This window comes from Chlorocebus sabaeus, chromosome 1 (genome assembly GCF_047675955.1).
Source record: "Chlorocebus sabaeus isolate Y175 chromosome 1, mChlSab1.0.hap1, whole genome shotgun sequence".
Classification (NCBI taxonomy): Eukaryota; Metazoa; Chordata; class Mammalia; order Primates; family Cercopithecidae; genus Chlorocebus; species Chlorocebus sabaeus.
This window is the reverse complement of record NC_132904.1, coordinates 7,742,803-7,764,094: the sequence shown is the minus strand read 5'-3', so window position 1 is coordinate 7,764,094 and position 21,292 is coordinate 7,742,803. Positions and strand designations below refer to the sequence as shown.

The following is a 21,292-nucleotide window of genomic DNA, read 5'->3' as shown; positions in this document are numbered from 1 at the left end:
GGTCATTATCTATTGCTGTGGAACAAATGCTCCCCAAATGTAGTGACACAAAACCGCCTTTTCATGCTCACGGACACTGGGTCAGGAATTCAGGTAGAGCACAGTAGGAACAGCCGGTTGCTGGGTGACTGTGTCTGGGGCCTCAGCTGGGAAGACTCGACAGCTTGGGGCCGCAAGCATCCCCAGGCTTATTGGCTCACATGCAGGTGCTGGCTGCCGGCTGGAACCCAGCTGCGCTGTTGACTGAAATACCTCACATGGCACCCTCCTATTGTTTGTGGTAGCTGGGCTCCCAGAGTGAGCCTCCCAGGAGAGCCAGGCGGAAGCCTGCTCACCTTGTGTGACCTGGCCTCAGCACATGGTATCCCTGCTGCTGAAGTCACAGCCTTCCTGGCTTCAGGAGGAGGGAACACATCCCACGTCTCCATGGGCAAAGTCACAGTTGAGCTGGACATGATGGCTCGTACCTGTAATCCCAGCTATTCAGGAGGCTGAGCCAGGAGGATCGCTTGAGCCCAGCAGTCTGAGATCAGCTGGGCAACCTTGCAAGATCCTGTCTCAAATTAAAAAAAAAAAAAAAGGCGTAAGACAGGAAATATTGTGGCTGTTTTTGCTCATTTGTTTGTTTTTACATAGCCTTGAAGTATATTTTATTGATCAGAGACAACAAGGAAAATACAATAGTGTGTAAGCATCCCATTGCTTCTGTAACAAATTGCCACAAATTTAGTGGCACAAAACAACATGAACTTATTACAGTTGCAGGGGTCCAGAGTCTAAAAGCAAGGCTGGGCCGCATTCATTTTGGAGTCTCAGGAGGAACCTACCCCCGCTTGCCTTTTCCAGCTTCTGGAAGGCTGCCCAGCCCCCCAACTTCGCTGCAGCTCCCTTCTGCTATTGTCACAGCTCCTCTTCCCAGCCACCCTCTTGTCTCCCCGTGGGACTTGATTACGTTTGGGATGTGACTGTCTTTTTAAATCCAATCTGCTACTTGCTGTCCACGTGAGCTCTCGATGCTTTAGTTTCCCATCAGTGAAATGGAGATGATAATTTCTGCCTCCCCCCAGAGTTAGAGTGAGGCTTAAAGGAGCTAACACATGGAAAGCACATGTTATGTGATACATATATTTTTGTTTTTTAGTTTTTGGGTTTTTTTGTTTTCGTTTTTGTGTTTGTTTTTTTGAGCTGGAGTCTCTCTCTGTTGCCCAGGCTGGAGTGCAGCAGCGCGATCTCAGCTCACTGCAACCTGTGTCTCCTGGCTTCAAGCGATTTTCCTGCTTCAGCCTCCCAAGTAGCTGGGATTACAGGTGCCCGCCACCACGCCCAGCTAATTTTGTATTTTGAGTAGAGACGGGATTTCACCATGTTGGCCAGACTGGTCATGAACTCCAGACCTCAGGCGATCTGCCCGCCTCGGCCCCCAAAGTGCTGGGATTACAGGTGTGAGCCACCGTGCCCGGCTGATATATATATTTTGGAAGATGAGAGTTTATACTCGTGTCTATTGGCTACAGGGAGCCATTGAAGATCTTAGAGTGAAAGAGTGCTACAGGGAAAAGCTGGCTGAGGTGTCTTACTCCAGCCTTTTCTCTGAGTGATGCCTCTTACTCCGGCCTTTTCTCTGAGTGACACCTTCTTTCCCCAGAGCCTTCCCTGGACTCTGAGATGACTTCCAAGCTGAAGAGCTATGAATTCCGGGGAAGCCCTTTCCAGGTGACCCGAGGGGACTATGCGCCCATCCTCCAGAAGGTGGTGGAGCAGCTGGAGAAAGCCAAGGTTGGACTGGCTGGGGACTGAGGTGTGCGGGCTGAGGACCCCTCTGGGCAGCAAAGCTGGTGTGGAGGTGGGTTGACCTCACACAAGGCTGATCGACTCCTACTCACCTCAGGTGTATGCAGCCAATGGCCACCAGGGGCAGATGCTGGCCCAGTATATAGAGAGCTTCACCCAGGGCTCCATCGAGGCCCACAAGAGGGGCTCCCGCTTCTGGATCCAGGACAAAGGCCCCATCGTGGAGAGGTGAGGCGCCAGCTCCACCCCACCCGCCCCCTCCATCCCGCCCCTCCTCCACCTCTGCCCTTCTCTCCCCCAGTTACATCGGGTTCATCGAGAGCTACCGTGACCCCTTTGGTTCCCGAGGAGAATTTGAAGGTAACTTCCTCGGGGAGGAGGAGGTCAGTCACAGTCCCTTCCCCCACATCCAAGTCCACGTTTCCAGTGTCCCCTGATGGTTCTCCCCACCCCCACTCGGCCATAACCATAACAATAACAATAGCCATGGTAAATAAACACCATTTACAGTATATTGGGCACTGTTGTAAGAAGCTTAGCTATATTAACTAATTTAGAGTTCATCACCCCATGAGGATGTTTATCCTCACTTAACAGGTGTGAGCACTGAGGCACAGTTGGGGGGTGACCCGGAAACTCTGGCTCTGAGCTACTTTGCTGTGCTGCTTCTGGTGTCTGGTCAGGGCACAGGCTCCAGGTAGACATGTGCCTCCCAAGCCTAGCTTCACCACTTCCAGGCTGTGTGACCTTGGGCCAAATAGCCTGACCTCAGCACCAGTGCGGTTAAGATGCAGACTGCTGCACTCAGTGGCTGGAAGCAGGATGGACATTGTGACTGGACCTGACCCGGGGCTGTCATCCCAGGCTGGTGGCAGGCTGCCTCGGCCCCCACCCCCTTCCCCAGGGGGCCCACCTGTGCAAGGCAGGGCATCCAGCCTGAGGATTCAGCCACTTCTCTGACTGCCCTAATCCTCCCCAGCCGCTGGATGTAGAAGAGTCTGAGCATCTGCCTGCTAAAGCTGGAGAGATTAGTCTGGGAGGAGAGCACACAGCCTGCTGGGGGTCAGGGGTGAGCCGCTAGACCCAGGCCCAGGGAGAAGGGGCAGGCGGCCCAGGGGCCTGAGGGAGAGACAGGTTTGTGCAGCTGCAGCTTTCCTGTCTAGGTCCTGACCTAGTAGGGCCCAGACCTGGGTCACTGCTGTCCCCAGCTGCCAGCCCAGGGTGACTGCATACAGTAGGCATTCAGTACATGCGTGATGGCTGGAGTAGGGTGAAGTGAGAGCCCTCCTGGAACCCTGCCAAGCCACAGCTCCCTCCCTCCCCTGCAGGTTTCGTAGCTGTGGTGAACAAGGCCATGAGTGCCAAGTTTGAGCGGCTAGTGGCGAGTGCAGAGCAGCTGCTGAAGGAGCTGCCCTGGCCCCCAGCCTTTGAGAAGGACAAGTTCCTCACCCCCGACTTCACCTCCCTGGATGTTCTCACCTTTGCTGGCTCCGGCATCCCTGCTGGTATCAATATCCCCAACTGTAAGTGTCGGCAGGCCCAGCCCCCGAGCCCCAGAAGCTTCCTTTTAGAGTCACCCCTCTCTCTCCACACACACACTCTCCACAAACTGCCCTGTGCCTCTTGTCTGTGACCTTTGACCCTTGCCTCTTCTTCCTGGTCCTTCTCCAGACGATGACCTGAGGCAGACGGAAGGCTTTAAGAACGTGTCGCTGGGGAATGTGCTGGCTGTGGCCTACGACACGCAGCGGGAGAAGCTCACCTTTCTGGAGGAGGATGACAAGGTGGGTGCCAGCAGTTGGAGGGTCGGGGCTGGGCCTCACCTTCCTCAGCAGACTTGGGAAGGCAGACAGCCCAGAACAGTAGAGAGGAAAGCACACAGCTTCCGTCCTGGCTCTGCCACTTCCCAACCACATGACCGTGCAGACTTTGGAGCCTCGGTTTCCTCTCGGGTCACACTAGGGAGGCATCCCTCCCTTCCTCCTGGGTTGTTGCAAGGATGAGATGGGCTGTGGGGTGGAGCACAGTCGGCCTTTACCAAGTACATGCACTGAGATGGGCCCATGGCCCGGGGGAGGGGAGGCCGACAGGCTCTGTGGCCAGGGCCGGCCAGTGGACGGCGCAGGTCTCTGCTTGTCTTGGCAGGATCTGTACATCCTCTGGAAGGGGCCCTCCTTCGATGTGCAGGTGGGCCTGCATGAGCTGCTGGGCCATGGCAGTGGCAAGCTCTTCGTACAGGTAAGAAGGCAGCAGCCAGCCCTGGCACCCCAGCCCACAGCTCCACTCCCCACAACCTGCCCTACCCAGTGGTGAAGCTGCTCTAGCCTCTGCCCTCAGGGGCTGTGGGTTGGGTGGGGAAAACGGCCCCTTAAGCAGAAAAGACCCTGTCTTGCCCTTCCTCAAGATGTCCCAGGAGCTCAGATGCCTGGGTGTAGAGCCGGGGTGTAGAGGGCTCTGTCACTTCCTACCATACACAAATCATGAGTCCTCTCTGAACCTCAGTATCCTCATCTGTAAAATGGGCTGCTTTGAGGATTATAGAGAATCCTTAAACAAACAGTATTGGTATTAATTTAAATCAGGGAGGCAAAATAATCAAAGTGGAGGTGGCCCAGACTCAGATCTCAGACAGATCAGGGCCGAAAAACCCCAGCTCAGCTGGGGACAGTTCAGCTGCTGTTCCCCACACCAGGAGGAATTACTTGGCTCAGGCTAAGGAAGCACACCCTAAGGGCATGGCTCCAGCAGCCCCAGGACAGACACTGGGGGTAGGGGGCATCTCTGGGTGCTCCCATCTGAGGCAGCAGTGCTATCTTTGTTTGCGCTGCTGTTCCGTAGAACCTGGGCTTTTCCAGGTATCGTAGGGAGCCACTTCTCCCCAGAGCAGCCCCTTCTTGCCAGCCAGCCAGTGTGACTGGAGTCCCCTCCACACCTATCCAGGGAATATGGAAACACAGACAACCTTTTATGGGGGGCTGAAAAGCTGATGTGGACCCCCAGCATGGAGATGACCAGAAGTGGGGTGGGGTGTGGCCCCTCCCTTCCAAGGGCAGGCTTCTTGGTGGGCCCTGCTTCTTGGGGTGTGGGGCTGCTTCCCTGGATGGGGAAGGGCTGGAACTGGGCCCCAGGGTCAGGAGGATGCGCAGAACAGCTGCTGAGGCAGCAGGCTGGCGAAACGCCTTGCCAGACTTTATCCAGGCTGTGTGTGGCCTTGGATAAGTCAGCTCCTTCACCAACCCTCAGTTGGCCCATCTGTAAAATGAGATTCCTGACCCCTGCTGTGTGGGCCCTTGTGAGGAGTAAAGGTGAAGACAGTAAGCCCTGACGCACAGTAGGTCCTCAGCAAACAGGTATTAGTGTTGAGACAGTGTCCACGGAGGTTGTGTGCTCTGACTCCAGTTTGGGGCTCTTAGGCTCCAAGGCTCAGTTTCCTCGTCTGTGAAGTGGGATAATAGTAACACTGTCCTCGGAAGATGATTGCGAGGATTAAAAGGATGCTGCATGAAAGACGCGTGGCATGCAGTGGGACTGGCAGTGCCAGGAGCCGGGCCAGAAGCCCGTGGTGGGCACAGCTGGGCTCTCTGGCCCACCCATTGGAGCATCTCCTACTGGGGCCTGGAGACACCAGATCTGGGTCCTCACAGGACTTGGGGCAAGTTCCTCGACTGTCTGGCCCTCGGTTCTCCTCTCTGTGCGGTGGGGTAGGCATCTCTGGTTTTCATGTTCCTGATGGCTCTGAGGAGGCAGCCAGCGTCACAGGGCTCAGGGCTGTGCAGGCATCAGTGTGTGGACGGACCTGCTGCTCCTGCGCTCCCGCTTGCCTTCCTGAGCCACTCTCTGGGCCCGTGGATTCTGGCGCTAGAGGCTTGGATCCAGCTGGGGGTGCCTTTCCCTCACCCACCCTGTGTTCTGCAGGATGAAAAAGGAGCATTCAACTTTGACCAGGAGACAGTGATCAACCCAGAGACGGGCGAGCAGGTGAGGGAGGCCTCAGTGGAGCCCCAGGGTGCTGGGAGGGTGGGCACAGGTGGGGTGGGGCAGTGGCCACCCTAAGCCTGACAGTGGAGCCCTTTTACCAGATTCAGAGCTGGTATCGGAGCGGGGAGACCTGGGACAGCAAGTTCAGCACCATCGCCTCCAGCTACGAAGAGTGCCGGGCTGAGAGCGTGGGCCTCTACCTCTGTCTCCACCCGGAAGTGCTGGAGTAAGAGCAGCAAAGCCGTGGGGTGGGCTGTCCCGGTGCAGTGGCCAGCCCTGGGGGCATGGAGGGTGGGTGGTGGCGGCCGGTGGAATGGGGACAGGGCAGCCTCTGACCATCCTGCCACCTGCCTGCCCCTCTCACAGGATCTTTGGCTTTGAGGGGGCTGATGCAGAGGACGTGATCTACGTGAACTGGCTCAACATGGTTCGGGCCGGGCTGCTCGCTCTGGAGTTCTACACACCTGAGGCCTCCAACTGGCGACAGGTGGGGCCTGAGTGGGGCCCCCAGGAGGCGGAAGGGAGCCTGCAGTGGGCGCCAAGATCAGGGTGCAAGGATGGGACCACTGTACCTTTAAGGCAGATGAACAGGGTTTAATGCCAGACTCCACTGTTTGGGAGGCAAGTCACATCACTCTCGTGAGCCCCAGAATTCCTCTCTGTGAAGTGGGAGTAGGACTCTCCCCGGCCACCATTTCACGGTGAATCAGATGAGGTGATTTTGTTAGGACTCCTCGCAGTTGACGCCCTCTGTGCCACACACAATTCTAAGCGCCCTCCATGAATTCACTACACCAGGAGGTAGATGCTGTTGTTACCCTCATTTTAGAGAAGAGGAAGTTGAGGCACAAGGAGATGAACAACTTGCCATTAAGTGGCAGAGCCAGGATTCGCATCTATACGGTGCCTCCAGGGCCATTCAGCACCACGGCTCCATTTTGTGTCCTTTGGACATGGGGTAAGCGATAGAAATTTTTTTTCTTTTTCTTTTTCTTTTTTTTTTTTTTGAGACAGAGTCTCGCTCTGTCACCAGGTTGGAGTGCAGGGGCGTGATCTTGGCTCACTGCAACCTCTGCCTCCCGGGTTCAAGTGATTCCCCTCCCTCAGCCTCCTGAGTAGCTGGGACTACAGGCGCATACCACCACGCCCGGCTAATTTTTTGTATTTTTTAGTAGAGACAGGGTTTCACCGTGTTAGCCAGGATGGTCTCGATCCCTTGACCTCATCATGATCCACCCGCCTCAGCCTCCCAAAGTGCTGGGATTACAGGCGTGAGCCACCGCGCCCTGCCAGCAATAGAAACTTTTTGACAAAATCAGATGGGTGTGGTTTGAGGAGGTGATGTGACATCATTCAGGGTCCAGAAATGTGGGTCTGAGTTGTGGCTCTTCCTTTACTAGCTGTGTGCCCCTAAAGAAGTCCCTCCACTTCTCTGGGCCTCTGTTTTATCATCTGCAAACTGGGGATAATGACGCTTACTTGGTTCCCCTTTTGAGCACAAACAGGGTTGTGGAGGAGAAAGTGTTTGGGGACCCTGGAGGGGGTAGCTGCTGTCCTCAGCGGGGGATCTGGAGCAGCAGGGATCATGGTGGGTGACATGCGGAGCATGGGCACCAGGTCCTACCTGGAAATGGCCTCCCTGTCTCCTAGTGCAACCTGCTCTCTCTGTTAGCAGAGGAAGGAGGAAGCATTTGAGGGGAGGGGAATAAGCAGAAAAGGACCCACAGGGTGGGGGAGAATGACAATAACAGTTGCCAATAAATGAGCAACTGGGACCAAGGACCAAGCCTAGGACCAAGCACTTGATACGGGCTACAAATGCTGTCTTTCCCTGCCCCGGCAGGCCCATATGCAGGCCCGGTTTGTGATCCTGAGAGTCTTGCTGGAGGCTGGCGAGGGACTCGTTACCATCACTCCCACCACAGGCTCTGATGGGCGCCCAGATGCCCGGGTCCGCCTCGACCGCAGCAAGATCCGGTCTGTGGGCAAGCCTGCTCTAGAGCGCTTCCTGCGGAGGCTTCAGGTAAGCAAAGCCCTCTCACCTGGATGGGCCCCCGCCAACCTCTCCAGGGGCAGAGTGTTACCATGTGCCAGGCACGGAGAATAAGCTGTGAGCAGTTTCTTATGCTGCAGTGAGGAAAGGTAACCAGTAAACATGTAAGCACACCAGGTGCCTCACGCCTGTGATCCCAGCACTGTGGGAGGCCGAGGAGGGCGGATCACTTGAGCTCAGAAGTTCAACACTAGCCTGGGCAACATGGCAAAAACCTCGTCTCTACAAAAAATACAAAAATTAGCCAGGCATGGTAGTGCGCGCCTGTAGTTCCAGCTACTCCAGAAGCTGAAGTGGGAGGATCACTTGAGCCTGAGAGGTGGAGGCTGCAGTGAGCCATGATTGTACCACTACACTCCAGCCTGGGTGACAGAATGAGACCCTATCTCTAAAAAAAAAAAAAAAAAAAAAAGAATAAGGACATCTTTTATGTATTTATTTGTTTGTTTGTTTGTTTGTTTATTTTTGAGACAGAGTTTTGCTCTTGTTACCCAGGCTGGAGTAAAATGGCATGATCTCGGCTCACTGCAACCTTCTTCTCCCAGGTTCAAGTGATTCTCCTGCCTCAACCTCCCGAGTAGCTGGGATTGCAGGCTCCCGCCACCACACCCGGCTAATTTTTGTATTTTTAGTAGAGACAGGGTTTCACCATGTTGGCCACGCTGGTCTTGAACTCCTGACCTCAGGTGATCCACCCACCTTGACTTCCCAAAGTGCTGGGATTACAGGTGTGAGGCAACGCACCCAGCCAGGACATCTTTAAGAATGAAGGACATTTTTAGACAAACAAAAACAGTTTACCATTAATAAACCATCAGTAACAACACTTCTACAGGATATAATTTAGGAAAAAGAAACAGCCCCAGAGAGAAGGTTGGATAAGCTGTAAGAAATATGGCTGAGTGATGCTGAGAGTAAATATACAATATGAACTTTGTATACCAATAAAAATGCTCAATTTGGCTGCGTGTGATGGCTCATGCCTGTAATCCTAGCACTTTGGTAGGCTAGATTCCTTGAGTCTAGGAGTTCAAGACCAGCCTAGGGAACATAGTGAGACCTCATCTCTACAAAAAATTTAAAAAATAGCCAAGTGTGGCCAGGCGCGGTGGCTCATGCCTGTAATCCCGGCACTTTGGGAGGCCAAGGCGGGCAGATCAACTGAGGTTGGGAGTTTGCAACCAGCCTGACCAACATGGAGAAACCCTGTCTCTACTAAAAATACAAAATTAGTCGGGTGTGGTGGTGCATACCTGTAATCCCAGCTACTCGGGAGGCTGAGGCAGGAGAATTGTTTGAACCCAGGAGGTGGAGGTTGTGGTGAGCCAAGATCGGGCCACTGCACTCCAGCCTGGGCAACAAGAGCAAAACTCCATCTCAAAAAAAAAAGAAAAATTAAAAATAGCCAAGTATGGTGATGCACGCCTGTGGTCGTGGCCACACAGGAGGCTGAGATGGGAGGATTTCTTGAGCACAGGAGGTAGAGGCTGCAGTGAGCCCTGATTGCCACTGCACTCTAGCCTGGGCGACAGAGCTAGATTCTGTCTCTAAAAGAAAAAGAAAAGATAACATATTGATCAAAAGTTACCGTAAAGAAGGTGTCAAGTGTTACACTAGGATAGGATATTTACAACACATGTGGTTAGTCCCCGCTTATCCACAGTTTTGCTTTCTACGGCTGCAATTAGCTGCAATAAAATACAACAAGATATTTTTAGGATGGGTATGGTGGTTCACGCCTGTAATCCCAGCACTTTGGGAGGCCCAGACGGGCTGATCACCTGAGGTCAGCAGTTCAAGACCAGCCTGGCCAACATGGCAAAACCCTGTCTCTATTAAAAATACAAAAATTAGCTGGGCGTGGTGGCAGGCGCCTGTAATCCCAGCCACTCAGGAGGCTGAGGTATGAGAACCACTTGAATCTGGGAGTTGGAGGTTGCAGCGAGCCAAGATTGCATCACTGCCCTCCTGCTTGGGTGACACAGTGACACACTGCCTCAAAAAGAAAAAAAAGATACTTGAGAGAGAGGCTGTATTCACCTAACTTTTATGGCATTATTTTGTTACATTTGTTCTATTTTATTAGTAGTTATTGTTAATCTCTTCTTGTGCCTAACTTATAAATTAAACTTTCTCATAGGTGTGTATGTATGGTGAACAAACAGTGTATATATAGGGCCCTGTACTACATGGTCTTGGAACACATCCTCCATGTATCTGTGGGGACTACTGTACTAACAAAGGGTTCATATCTAAAATACATAAAGAACTTTTCAGCCGAGCACAGTCGCTCCTGCCTATAATCCCAGCACTTTGGGAGGCCAAGGCAGATGGATCACTTGAGGTCAGGAGTTTGAGAACAGCCTGGACAACATGGTGAAACCCATCTCTACCAAAAATATAAAAAATTAGCCGGGCGTATTGGCAGGCGCTTGTAATCCCAGCTACTCAGGAGGCTAAGGCAGGAAAATCGCTCAAACCTGGAAGGTGGAGGTTGCAGTGAGCTGAGATCATGCCACTGCACTCCATCCTGGGCAACACAGCGAGACTCTGTTTCAAAAAATAAAGAAAGAAAAAACTTTTTTAAAAAAAAGTGAGGGGCCGGGCGTGGTGGCTCAAGCCTGTAATCCCAGCACTTTGGGAGGCCGAGACGGGCGGATCACGAGGTCAGGAGATCGAAACCATCCTGGCTAACACGGTGAAACCCCGTCTCTACTAAAAAATACAAAAAAGCTAGCTGGGCGAGGTGGCGGGCGCCTGTAGTCTCAGCTGCATGGGAGGCTGAGGCAGGAGAATGGCGTAAACCTGGGAGTCGGAGCTTGCAGTGAGCTGAGATCCGGCCACTGCACTCCAGCCCGGACGACAGAGCAAGACTCCGTCTCAAAAAAAAAAAAAAGAAAAAAAAAAAAGTGAGGGAGAAAAGATAACCCAACAGAAAATAAGCAAAAATGAGCAGAAGAGGAAAATGAATCGCCCTTGACCAACTAAGGGAAGATGCTCAACCTTGTTAGTAATTAGGTAAGCTCGACCTAAGCGACATATGTTACAGCTGAAACCCACCAGCATGGCAGAAATTAATAACTGCCAGCATCCACTTAGTAGACTGAGCAATGAGGACTGCCACCCACTGCTTTTGGAAGGCTGAATTACATATGAATTTCAAGAAACAGCAGCATCATCTCTTAAAGTTGTGCATTCCTGTTACCTACACAGAATCAGTTCTGGAAAAACTTGCATCTGTTCAGGAGACATACAGGGATGTTCACATCTGCATTATTAGCAGAAAGCACCAGCTGGGCGCAGTGGCTCACGCCTGTAATCCCAGCACTTTGGGAGGCCGAGGCGGGCAGATCACCTGAGGTCAGGAGTTTCAGACCAGCCTGGTTAACATGGTGAAACCCATCTCTACTAAAAGTACAAAAAGGCCAGGCGCGGTGGCTCATGCCTGTAATCCCAACACTTTGGGAGGCTGAGGCGGGCAGATCACCTGAGGTTAGGAGTTCAAGACCAGCGTGGCCAACATGGTGAAACCCCTTCTCTACTAAAACTAAAAAATTAGCCGGGTGTGGTGACATGTGCCTGTAGTCCCAGCTACTCGGGAGGCTGAGGCAGGAGAATCACTTGAACCCGGGAGGTGGAGGTTGCAGTGAGCCGAGATCGTGCCACTGCATTCCAGCCTGGTGACAGCGAGATTCCATCTCAAAAAAAAAAAAAACAAAAAAGTACAATATCAAGGATAGTGGTTTCCTTAGATGGGGGCAGCCACAGAGTGCAGTCAAGCAGAAGCAGCAGAACCAACTCTGAGGTGAGGTGGGGGTTGTATGAGTATCTGTTTTTCTTTTTGGTGTTTTTTTTTGTTTGTTTGTTTTTTGTTTGTTTGTTTGTTTTTGAGATGGAGTCTCGCTCTGTCACCCAGGCTGGAATGCAGTGGCAAGTTCTTGGCTTATTGCAGCCTCCGTCTCCTGGGTTCAAGCGATTCTCCTGCCTCAGCCTCCCGAGTAGCTGGAATTACAGGCACGTGCCACCACACCCAGCTAATTTTGTTTGTTTGTTTGTTTTTGAGACGGAGTCTCGCTGTGTCTCCCAGGCTAGAGTGCAGTGGCTGCGATCTCGGCTCACTGCAAGCTCCACCTCCCAGGCCATTCTCCTGCCTCAGCCTCCCGAGTAGCTGGGACTACAGGCGCCCACCACCGTGCCTAGCTTATTTTTTATATTTTTAGTAGAGACGGGGTTTCACCGTGGTCTCGATCTCCTGACCTCGTGATCCGCCCACCTCGGCCTCCCATAGTGCTGGGATTACAGGCATGAGCCACCGCGCCCAGCCTTTTTTTTTTTTTGAGACGAAGTCTCGCTCTGTTGCCCAGGCTGGAGTGCAGTGGCACGATCTCGGCTCACTACAGCCTCCACCCTCCAGGTTCATGCCATTCTCCTGCCTCAGCCTCCCGAGTAGCTGGGACTACAGGTGCCCGCCACCACGCCTGGCTAATTTTTTGTATTTTTAGTAGAGACAGCTAAAAGACACTGTGTTAGCCAGGATGGTCTCCATCTCCTGCCCTTGTGATCCACCCGCCTCAGCCTCCCAAAGTGCTGGGATTACAGGCATGAGCCATCGTGCCTGGCCAAACTTTTTGTATTTTTAATAGAGACGGGGTTTCACATTGTTAGCCAGGATGGTTTTGATCTACTGATCTCATGATCCGCCCGCCTCGTTCTCCCAAAGTGTTGGGATTACAGGCATGAGCTACTGCACCTGGCCCCAGTATCTGTTTTAATGTTATTTACGGTATACATACTATATCTTGTATGTGTAAGAAATGTTTTATTTTATTTTTATTTTATTTATTTATTTATTTTTGAGATAGAGTCTCACTTTGTCACCCAGGCTCGAGTGCAATGGTACAATCTTGGCTCACCGCAAACTTCACCTCCTGGATTCAAGCGATTCTCCCGCCTCAGCTTCCTGAATAGCTGGGACTACAGGCACCGCCATCATACCCGGCTAGTTTTTGTATTTTTGTAGAGACAGGGTTTCACCATGTTGGCCAAACTGGTCTTGAACTCCTGACCTCAGGTGATCTGCCCGCCTCGGCCTCCCAAAGTGCTGGGATTACAGGTGTGAGCCATCGCACCCAACCAGAAATGTTTTATTTTATAAAGGGTAATGGTCATACCTGCCTTGTTTACATGTCAGATGAGATAATCAAATGAGAAACATTAGCTTTAATTTTGTGGGCATTTACTCTGTGCTAATCATTGATCTGTGTTTCTCACTCATTCAGCGCATTAACACTGTGAGAGAGCAGAACTATTCCTGTTTAGAGATATTCCTGTTTAGGTATTAGAGATAGAGTGGTTTAGTAACTTGTCCGAGGTTACACTGCCTGTAAGTGACCGGGCCCAGCATTTTGCAGGGTGTCTTAGTCCGTTTTGTGCTGTTGTAACACACCAAAATACCAGAGGCTGGGTGATTTATAAAGAACAGAAATTGGCTAGGTGTGGTGGCTCACGCCTGTAATCCCAGCACTTTGGGAGGCCAGGTCAGGGCAGATCATGAGGTCAAGAGATGGAGACCAGCCTGGCTAACACAGTGAAACCCCATCTCTACTAAAAATACAAAAAATTAGCCGGACGTGGTGGCATGTGTCTGTAGTCCCAGCTACTCGGGAGGCTGAGATAGGAGAATTGCTTGAACCTGGGAAGCAGATGTTGCAGTGAGCCAAGATTGCTCCATTGCACTCCAGCCTGGGTGACAGAGCGAGACTCTGTCTCAAAAAAAAAAAAAAAAGTGTCTGGGTGTGGTGGCTCACGTCTGTAATCCCAGCACTTTGGGAGGCCGAGGCGGGCGGATCACGAGGTCAGGAGGTCAAGACCATCCTGGCTAACACGGTGAAACCCCGTCTCTACTAAAAATACAAAACGTTAGCTGGGTGTGGTGGCGGGCGCCTGTAGTCCCAGCTACCGGGAGGCTGAGGCAGGAGAATACCGTGGACCCGGGAGGCGGAGTTTGAAGTGAGCCAAGATCACACCACTGCACTCCAGTCTGGGCAACAGAGTGAGACTCTGTCTCAAAAAAAAGAACAGAAATTTATTTCTGACAGTTCTGGAGGTGGGGAAGTTCAAGATCAAGGCACCAGCTGGTTCATTGTCTGGTGAAGGCTGCTCTCCCCTTCCATCCAAGATGATACCTTGTTGACGAATTATTTGGAGGAGAGGACTGGAAGGAATGCTGTGGCCTCACATGAGAGAAGGCAAAAGGGCAACAGGGCCAAACAGGCATGAAGGCTGTTTTCCTTTTTCTTTCTTTCTTTTCCTTTTTTTAGAGATGAGACAAGGTCTCACTATGTTAACCAGGCTGGTCTCAAACTCCTGAGCTCAAGTAATCCTCTCACCTCAGCCTCCCCAAGTGCCCAGGATTGCAGGCATGAGCCACCATGGCTGGCCTTTTATTTATTTATTTACTTTTTCCATAGAGATAGGGTCTTGCCACATTGTCCAGGCTGGTCTCAAACTCCTGGGCTCAAGTGATCCCCTGCCTCCTTCTCCCAAGGTACTAACATTACAGATGTGAGCCACCACACCCAGCTTGAAGTCTCTTTTATAAGGGCCTTAATCCCATTTCTGAGGAAGGAGCCTTAATGGTTAAGTTGAAACTTAACCATAAGTTTCAACAGCGGAATTTGGGAGGGGACACATTCAAACCATAGCACAGACTGTCCGGGGCTGACCACAATCAGCTGTGGCCTGTGGCAGAGCCCTGTGGACACCGGGTAAGTGCCCATCCTAGACATTTACTCCATCCTTCCCACAGGTGCTGAAGTCCACAGGGGATGTGGCTGGAGGGCGGGCCCTGTACGAGGGGTATGCGGCAGTCACTGATACGCCCCCGGAGTGCTTCCTCACCCTCAGGGACACAGTGCTGCTGCGTAAGGAATCTCGGAAGCTCATCGTTCAGCCCAACACTCGCCTTGAAGGTAATGGACTCTTGAGCTCCCTTAATGAGCACCACACAGGGCCCTCTGGGAAGCAATAAGAACCCATCCCAGGGCTCAGGGAGAGCAGCCTGGGATGGCCCTTCCCTTTCTGCCAGGGTCCTTCCCATGCCAAACCTCAGGCCCTAATCTTGGTATCGGTCACCACCCACCACCCCCCCAACACACACACAGTCATGCGAGTTGTAAGACAGTGACAGAAGATTTGAAGAATACCACCAGAGCAGGGGATAGCAGAACATGCAGACTTAGGGGGAAGCCAGGCATTTGTACCAAAGAATTAGACCTGTTGGGTACCCAGGCTGGGGGTCAGGTCAGGAGGGAGCTGGGACCCAGCAAGCCTAGTGAAACCCAGGGGACAGTGTGACTTGGTCGCATCCGGGATGGTGATCAACAGCTGCATCATCCCTCTTCCTTCTCAAGCGACAATTCCGGAGCCTCGCCCTGGCCACACGGTGCTTGTATCTTTTGAATTCAAACCCCCTGGGGACCCAGCCCCTGACTGCCTTCACTTTCCTCTCACCCCTTGATTCATCTTTCCTGCTACTTGTCACTTGAGACACCTAAGATGATGTGGTGTTATGGAGTGGTTAGAGCACCAGCTTCAGAACCGCCCTCTGACCTTGGCCTAGTCATTTGACCTTTCTAGACTTTGGTGTCTTCATTCACAAAGCCAGTGCGGACCGCTTGCTGATATTATAGTGAACCTGAATTCCTTCTTAGAGTTTCTAAGTGCTTTCTGGGGATTAACCTTTTAAATCCGCACAATAGCCCAATAAGGTAGGTATTTTTGTTATCCCCATTTTACAGGTAAGGAAACTGAGGCACAGAGAGTAATTTGAGTAATTTGTACAAGGCTTATGCCTTTTTAGTGGAGAAGCCAAGAGTCAAATTAAGAGTGGTTGAGTCAGGCATGGTGGCCCCTGCCTGTAGTCCCAGCTACTTGAAAGGGTGAGGTGGGAGGATCGCTTGAGCCTAGGAGTTCAAGACTGCAGAGCAAGACCTCAACTCTTCAAAAAAAAAAAAAAAAAAAAAAAAAAAAAGCATTGTCCTGGGCAGTTCTGAGGGTTAAATAGAATAATATTTGTAAAAAGTCATTACCTGGCCGGGCGCGGTGGCTCAAGCCTGTAATCCCAGCACTTTGGGAGGCCGAGACGGGCGGATCACGAGGTCAGGAGATCGAGACCATCCTGGCTAACCCGGTGAAACCCCGTCTCTACTAAAAAATACAAAAAACTAGCCGGGCCAGGTGGCGGGCGCCTGTAGTCCCAGCTACTCCGGAGGCTGAGGCAGGAGAATGGCCTAAACCTGGGAGGCGGAGCTTGCAGTGAGCTGAGATCCGGCGACTGCACTCCAGCCTGGGTGACAGAACGAGACTCCGTCTCAAAAAAAAAAAAAAAAAAAAAAAAAAGTCATTACCTATTATTGGTGAGGAAAAAGCATTTATTTATTTGTTTTTTGGGTGGGTTTTTTTTTTTTTTTGAGATGGAGTCTCACTCTGTCTCCCAGGCTGGAGTGTAATGGTGCAATCTTGGTTCACTGCAGCCTCCGCCTCTGAGTTCAAGTGATTCTCCTGCCTCAGCCTTCCGAGTAGCTGGGATAACAGGTGCCTGCCACCACACCCAGCTAATTTTTTTTTTTTTTTTTTTGAGACGGAGTCTCGCTCTGTCGCCTAGGCTGGAGTGCAGTGGTACGATCTCCGCTCACTGCAACCTCTGCCTCCCGGGTTCATGCCATTCTCCTGGTTCAGCCTCCCGAGTAGCTGGGACTACAGGCACCCGCCACCGTGCCCACCTAATTTTTTGTGTTTTTAGTAGAGACGGGGTTTCACCGTGTTAGCCAGGATGGTCTCAATCTCCTGACCTCGTGATCCGCTCACCTCGGCCTCCCAGAGTGCTGGGATTACAGGCGTGAGCCACCGCACTTGGCTGCTAATTTTTTTTTTTTTTTTTTAGTAGAGATGGGATTTTACAATGTTGGCTAGGCTGATCTTGAACTCCTGACTTCAAGTGATCCTCCCACCTTGGCCTCACAAAGTGCTGGGATTATAGGCGTAAGCCACCGTACCCGGCCTTATTTTTTTATTTTTAGCTTTATTTATTTATTTTTTGAGACAGGGTCTCACTCTGTCACCCAGGCTGGAGTACAGTGGTGTGACCTTGGCTCACTGCATCCTCTGCTTCCGGGGCTCAAGTAATTCTGTAGCCTCAGCCTCCCGAGCATCTGGCACTACACACCCGGCTAAGTTTTGTATTTTTTGTAGAGACAGGATTTCTCCATGTTGGCCTGGCTGGTCTTAAACTCCTGAGCTCAAAGTGATCCACCCTCCTCGGCCTCCCAAAGTGCTGCGATTACAGGTGTGAGCCACCATGCCCAGTGGAAAAAGCTTTTATTTTATTTCTTTCTGAGATGGAGTTTCCCTCTTGTTGCCCAGGCTGGAGTGCAATGGCGCAATCTTGGCTCATTGCAACCGCTGCCTCCCGGGTTCAAGCGATTCTCCTGCCTCAGCCTCCTGAGTAGCTGGGATTACAATAGGCATGTGCCACCATGCCTGGCTAATTTTTGTATTTTTAGTAGAGACAGGGTTTTGCCATGTTGGCCAGGCTGGTCTCGAACTCCTGACCTCAGGTGATCCGCCCTCCTCAGCCTCCCAAAGTGTTGGGATTACAGGCGTGAGCCACCGTGCCTGGCTGGAAAAAGCATTTATTAAGACGCTCATTCTAGATGCTTTTCCGTGCCCTCCAGAGGCTTCCTGGGATTTGGCCCCAACCTTTGCCAGCCTCACCACCTCTTCTCTGGCTTACTGTACTCCGGGCTCCCGACCCTTCTGTTTCTTCTACCCACTGAGCTCGCTCCACTCCTACAGCCTTTAAATAGGCTGTTCTTGCTGCTTGGCATGATCTTCCTCCAGATCTTTGCCTGTCTGGTTCTTTTTGTCCTTCAGCTCCTTGTAAAATGGCACCTTGTGAGAGAGGTTGTCTCTGACCCCTCAACCTAAAGTAACTGCTTCAGTCCCTCTCTATTCTGCCACCCAGCTTTATTTTCTTCATGTGCCCATCACGCTTGCCCATTTTTTTGGTGGTCACATCTCATGATGGGAGGAGCAGCATACACCAGTGCCTCATGCACAGCCTGGCACATTGGAGTTGCTCAGTGGCTGTCAAATGAGTGCATTAACAAATCATGCCAGCCACATGGACAGTACCATCAATTGCTTTGATATGTCCAGCCCTGTGCGAGCCATGGGGGAGCCACTGGGGACCCGGAGGTGATGACAGCTCATTGGGGATGATAAGATATGGAGATAAATAATCATACAAAGGAAGTGTTAATGAGCAGCCAAAAGATATAAACAGAACTCTGAACACTTAGAGGAGGGAAGATCGCATCCATCTTTAAGAGGATCTGGGAACGTTCTGGGGAGGAAGTGGTGGTTCCCACTAGATCTGAAGAACAGGTTGGATTTTCAAAGGCTGTGATGGTGATGCACTGTAAAAACTTTTTTTTTTTTTTTTTTTTTTTTGAGGTGGAGTCTCACTCTGTCCCGCAGGCAGTGGTGAGATCTCGGCTCACTGCAACCTCCACCTCCCGAATCAAACAATTCTCCGGCCTCAGCCTCCTGAAAAGCTGGGATTACAGGCGCCCACCAACATGCCTGGCTAATTTTGTATTTTTAGTAGAGATGGGGTTTCACCATGTTGACCAGGCTGATCTCAAACTCCTGACCTCAAGTGATCCACCTGCCTCAGCCTCCCAAAGTGCTGGGATTACAGGCGTGAGCCACCACACCCAGCCAGGTCACTGTAAAAGTTTTCTACGGATTAACTCCTAACAACCCAGAGAGAAATGGTTATTATCCTCATTTTTCAGCCGGAAAATGAGGCACAGAGGCACAGTATTTGCCTGCGGTCACACAGCTTTTGGGTGGCACAGCCAGAACTTGAACTCCAGAGCCTGTGCTCTTTGCTGCCTGTACACCTTGCGATGTCATGGAACATGACAAGTTGCAGAGAGAGGCTAGAGCAGTTGAAATGTGTTTGAGGGCAGTACTTCCCAGGAGTATTCAGGGGACCCTCAGAACAGCCCATTTAACAAATTGGTAAACAGGCTCGGAGATAATGATGCCATGGTGGCTAGCATTTGTTGAGCACCCCTTCGATGTGTGACTATGTCATCACCACAGCTCCTTTACAGATGAGGAGACTGAAGCTTAGGAGGTTGGGAAACTTGCCCCAGGTCCCACAGTAGACAGATGAAGTCGTTGCTGGACTGTGAGCTTCAGGACACCAAGGACTGTATCTGTTTCACCTAGTGTGGCACCTGGTGTAAATCTTTTATTATTTATTTATTTATTTATTGAGGTGGAGTCTCACTCTGTCGCCCAGGCTGGAGTATAGTGGCATGATCTCCATTCACTGCAACCTCTGCCACCCAGGTTCAAGCGATTCTCCAGCCTCAGCCTCCCGAGTAGCTGGGACTACGGGCACGTGCCACCACGCCCAGCTAATTTTTTTGTATGTTTAGTATAGACAGTGTTTCACCATGTTGGCCAGGCTTGTCTCAAACTCCTGACCTCAGGTGATCCTCCCGCCTCAGCCTCCCAAGGTGCTGGGATTACAGGCATGAGCTACCGTGCCCAGCCTAAATCTTTATTTGACTGACTGAATGAATGAAAGCAGCAATGCATTTAATACTCCCCCTGTAGTATTTCCTTCCTCACAGGGTTAGTGTAAAGAGTAAATTAAGTAATTAACCTAAAACGTAGAGCACAGGTTCTTTTTGGCAGAGCTCAATAAGAAACAGCTGCTGCTGTGATTGTGATTATTAAGACTATTATGATGATTCAGTTTCCCTATTCAAACCTTTCCCTGCTGCTATTTTATCTCCATCTCCTCCCCAGACTCAGACGTGCAGCTTCTGGAATACGAGGCCTCGGCTGCTGGCCTCATCCGATCCTTCTCCGAGCGTTTCCCAGAGGATGGACCCGAGTTGGAGGAGATCCTCACACAACTGGCCACAGCTGATGCCCGATTCTGGAAGGGCCCCAGTGAGGCCCCATCTGGCCAGGCTTGAGGAAGATGTGTGGCCTCTCCCCTAACTCCAAGAAACCAAGGCTGCAAGTGGCCCTCTGTTCGTGTGTGTTTTTAGGGGCTAGGGGAGGGGGAGGGGCAGGATCTCGGACCTTGGTACTACCTCAGCTGAGGGTGGTGACACTAACCCCTTCCATTTGTCAGCACTTTCCAGCTTGCCAAGTGCTTCCCCTCTGTGATCTCATTTCATCTGCACTGCCATACCTGGAGTGAGCAAGACAGGGCTCACCATCCTGTCTACCAGATGAGGAAATGGCAGTTCTGAGAAGTCACTGGTCTAGATTCCACAGGTGGCATGTGACAGCTAGGGTTCAAAATGTTCTCACCTAATCCAGTGCTCCTCACATATTAATTTTATAACCAGACAAATAAATATTAGAGACAACCACCATATTTGTGCGGCTCCTCCTTGCCTTTGTCTGTCTTCTCATTCGCTCCCAGCAGAGTGATGGGCTCAAGGCCTGGGGAGGGAGCAAGGAGGGCCATTTTTAGCCTCCCTTCCACAACAGGATGTTGACATTATCTCTAGATGAGGATATGTAGTCACAGAGCTGAACATAGCACAATTTTTCCAGCTCTCCTTTGTGGCATTCCTTGCATTTTTAAATGTTCCGGGGCCGGGCGCAGTGGCTCACACCTGTAATCCCAGCACTTTGGGAGGCCGAGGCGAGCAGATCACGAGGTCAGGAGTTTGAGACTAGCCTGGCCAATATGGTGAAACCTCGTCTCTACTAAAAAATAAAAAAATTAGGCCGGGCGCGGTGGCTCAAGCCTGTAATCCCAGCACTTTGGGAGGCCGAGACGGGCGGATCACGAGGTCAGGAGGCCGAGACAGGTGGATCACAAGATCAGGAGATCGAGACCATCCTGGCTAACACGGTGAAACCCCGTCTCTACTAAAAAAAAAAATACAAAAAACTAGCCAGGTGAGGTGGCGGGCACCTGTAGTCCCAGCTACTCGGGAGGCTGAGGCAGGAGAATGGCGTGAACCCGGGAGGCGGAGCTTGCAGTGAGCTGAGATCCGGCCACTGCACTCCAGCCTGGGCAACAGAGTGAGACTCCGTCTCAAAAAAAAAAAAAAAAAAAAAAAAAATTAGCTGGGCATGGTGGCTACTGTAATCCCAGCTACTCTGGAGGCTGAGGCAGGAGAATGGCGTGAACCCGGGAGGCGGAGGTTGCAGTGAGCTGAGATCGTGCCATTGCACTCCAGCCCTGGCGACAGAGCGAGACTCCATCTCAAAAAAAAAAAAAAAAAGTTGTGGGAATCTACAAACTCAACTTAAGTCAGAATCCTCTGCATTTGCCCCATAACCTTCATGTTTTGTTTCTCTGGGCCTGGACCTCTACAGTAAGGCAGCAAGACAGGACCTGACCCCTTTTCAACCGGGTAA

General features: G+C 51.5%; 1 protein-coding gene across 7 annotated transcripts in view; it reads left to right on the top strand.

Moving 5' to 3' along the window:
* The window catches only part of DPP3 (dipeptidyl peptidase 3), a 29,466-nt gene extending 9,172 nt beyond the window's left edge, over positions 1–20,294 (top strand). For 6 of the 7 annotated variants that reach the window (XM_037999035.2, XM_037999036.2, XM_073014379.1 and 3 more), the window contains 12 exons: positions 1,646–1,776; positions 1,889–2,019; positions 2,093–2,151; positions 3,120–3,314; positions 3,463–3,575; positions 3,937–4,029; positions 5,707–5,769; positions 5,871–5,995; positions 6,136–6,256; positions 7,613–7,792; positions 14,631–14,793; positions 19,712–20,294. In XM_037999035.2, coding sequence (XP_037854963.2) covers positions 1,646–1,776; positions 1,889–2,019; positions 2,093–2,151; positions 3,120–3,314; positions 3,463–3,575; positions 3,937–4,029; positions 5,707–5,769; positions 5,871–5,995; positions 6,136–6,256; positions 7,613–7,792; positions 14,631–14,793; positions 19,712–19,884 — 1,547 coding nt within the window. In that variant the 3' untranslated portion in view covers positions 19,885–20,294. The remainder of the gene's footprint in view (positions 1–1,645; positions 1,777–1,888; positions 2,020–2,092; positions 2,152–3,119; positions 3,315–3,462; positions 3,576–3,936; positions 4,030–5,706; positions 5,770–5,870; positions 5,996–6,135; positions 6,257–7,612; positions 7,793–14,630; positions 14,794–19,711) is intronic. The other variant, XM_073014385.1, reaches the window with a different exon arrangement.
* The last annotated feature ends 998 nt before the right edge of the window (positions 20,295–21,292 follow it).